Source organism: Cryptomeria japonica, chromosome 3, assembly GCF_030272615.1.
Source record: "Cryptomeria japonica chromosome 3, Sugi_1.0, whole genome shotgun sequence".
Lineage (NCBI taxonomy): Eukaryota > Viridiplantae > Streptophyta > Pinopsida > Cupressales > Cupressaceae > Cryptomeria > Cryptomeria japonica.
Genome location: NC_081407.1, coordinates 97262591 through 97264431, shown reverse-complemented (window position 1 = coordinate 97264431; position 1841 = coordinate 97262591). Strand labels below are relative to the sequence as shown.

Here is a 1841-nt window from a genome sequence, read left to right as displayed (position 1 = left end):
TCACATTGCATAGAGAAATAGGCCTAAAATCGCCAAAAGAGGAAGGCTTCTCCACTTTAGGGATTAGAGTAAGGAATGTGCAATTCAGTTCTTTCTCAACTTTTAGATTTACTCTCACTTCTTCCACCACCTGCCATAATTCATGACCCACAATTTCACAGAATTGTTGGTAAAAAAGGGCAGGGAAACCATCTGGTCTCGGGGCTTTGTCACCCCCCATTGAAAAAATAGCTTGTTTCGCTTCCTCCATTGAAACAGGTTTGCATAAAAATTGGTTCTAATTTTCTGAAATTATTTTCGGAATGTTACTCAGAAGAGTTTCTTGGTGTCGAGAATCTAGTTCATGGTTCTTTGATAACAGCTCAATGAAGAAATCCACTGCTTCTTTGTTGATCTCCTCTAAGTCGTTTAAAACATCATTATTCTTGTTCTTGATACTCGTCACCTTATTCCAAGATCTTCTAACTTAAACTGAATTGTGGAAGAATTTTGTGTTCTTATCACCTTCCTTTAACCACCCTTCTCTTGATTTCTGCTTCCAATAAACTTCTTCCCTCGCCAACAGTTCATTGAGTCTTAGTTTTAGCATCTTCTCCTTATTAAAAGCATCCAGTGTCATTCCATGATACAAAATTGAGCACTCCAAATCCTTTAGCTCCGCTTCAACCCTGCTTCTGCTATTAAAGATGTTTCTGAACTTAACCTTGTTCCATTCCTTTAATTTACCTTTGAGATGCTGCAATTTTTTTAAAAATCTAAAAGCCTCCGAGCCTGTTCTCACATGGGCCTCCTTCCATGTTGACGCAACAAACTCCTTCAAAGATGAGTCCCGTAGCCACATTTTCTCAAACTTGAAAGGACAGCGAATCAGAACACAATCTAGGCAAATGAGGAGCTCAATAGAAAAATGATCAGAAGCTGCTAAGGGTAAAACCCTAGCTTCAAAAAGGAGAGGTTTAGAAGCCCAATTACCCCCCAGAAAAAATCTATCCAACTTCTCAGCAATGTGTTGCTTGTCTGTCCTCCGATTCGACCAAGTATAAGACCCTTTGTTGGTCTTAACTTCTCGTAAGCCATTATCAGAAATGAAATTTTGAAAACCCAGTTGGGATGTAGTAATACCCATTCTCGCTCCTATCTTGTCACTAGAATCTAGAATGGCATCAAAATCCCCCCAAGCACCACCAGGTCCTGAGTAAAATTACTTATAATAGTCGAGATTTGATTCCAAGTATTCATTTGTAGATTACCTCTTGTAGGTCTATAAACATTGATCAGAAAAAAGTCACAATTGATTCCAAAATAGTGGACCTTACACACCTGTCATGCATGAGAGTAAGTAATTTCTTCAACCTTGATGAGATTTGGATTCCAGATTATCCCCAAACCACCTGAAGAGCCCTCTGCACTTGAAAACACTCCTTCCCAGAATCTCCCAGCACCCAGCGAAATCTCCGCATCTTCCCTACTGAGCTTAGTTTCCTGCAAACAAACAATATCTGGTTTCACTTGGTCAAGCCCTCGCTTGATCAGACGATGCTTGTCAGGAGCATTACAACCCCTGGCATTCCAACTAAGGATCTTCATTGTCCTTCAAGAAAGGTGCCCCCTTCCCTACTGATAATTTAGACTGACCTTTTGCATTTCCTGCCATCGTAATCCAGATTATGTTTGATTTACGACCCCTGGATTTCTTTTCTCTGATAGCTGCTTTATCAATTTGAGAAGTCGACTGCTGAATAGTTCTGCATTCTAGTATGTCTTATTCATCAAAATCCCCCCAATATTATTCATCTTCCTCCACCTCCCAAGGACTGTCATCATTCTCTTCTCCCAACTTA

General features: G+C 40.0%; 1 protein-coding gene across 1 annotated transcript; it reads right to left on the bottom strand.

The window, feature by feature from the left end:
* Positions 1-466: 466 nt before the first annotated feature.
* On the bottom strand, positions 467-1587 carry LOC131045996 (uncharacterized). The gene is made up of 2 exons (XM_057979631.2): positions 1392-1587; positions 467-1191 (listed from the first exon to the last, which is right to left on the bottom strand). Exons 1-2 carry the CDS (start codon positions 1585-1587, stop codon positions 467-469), a joined length of 921 nt encoding a protein of 306 aa, XP_057835614.2.
* Between the last annotated feature and the right edge of the window lie 254 nt (positions 1588-1841).

Excerpts from the sequence above, each read along its gene's own strand:
- LOC131045996 (XM_057979631.2), bottom strand. The coding sequence starts at position 1,587 with ATGAAGATCCTTAGTTGGAATGCCAGGGGTTGTAATGCTCCTGACAAG. Across the intron at positions 1,192-1,391 it reads AAGTGCAGAGGGCTCTTCAG|GACCTGGTGGTGCTTGGGGG; the intron begins GTGGTTTGGGGA and ends AATTTTACTCAG.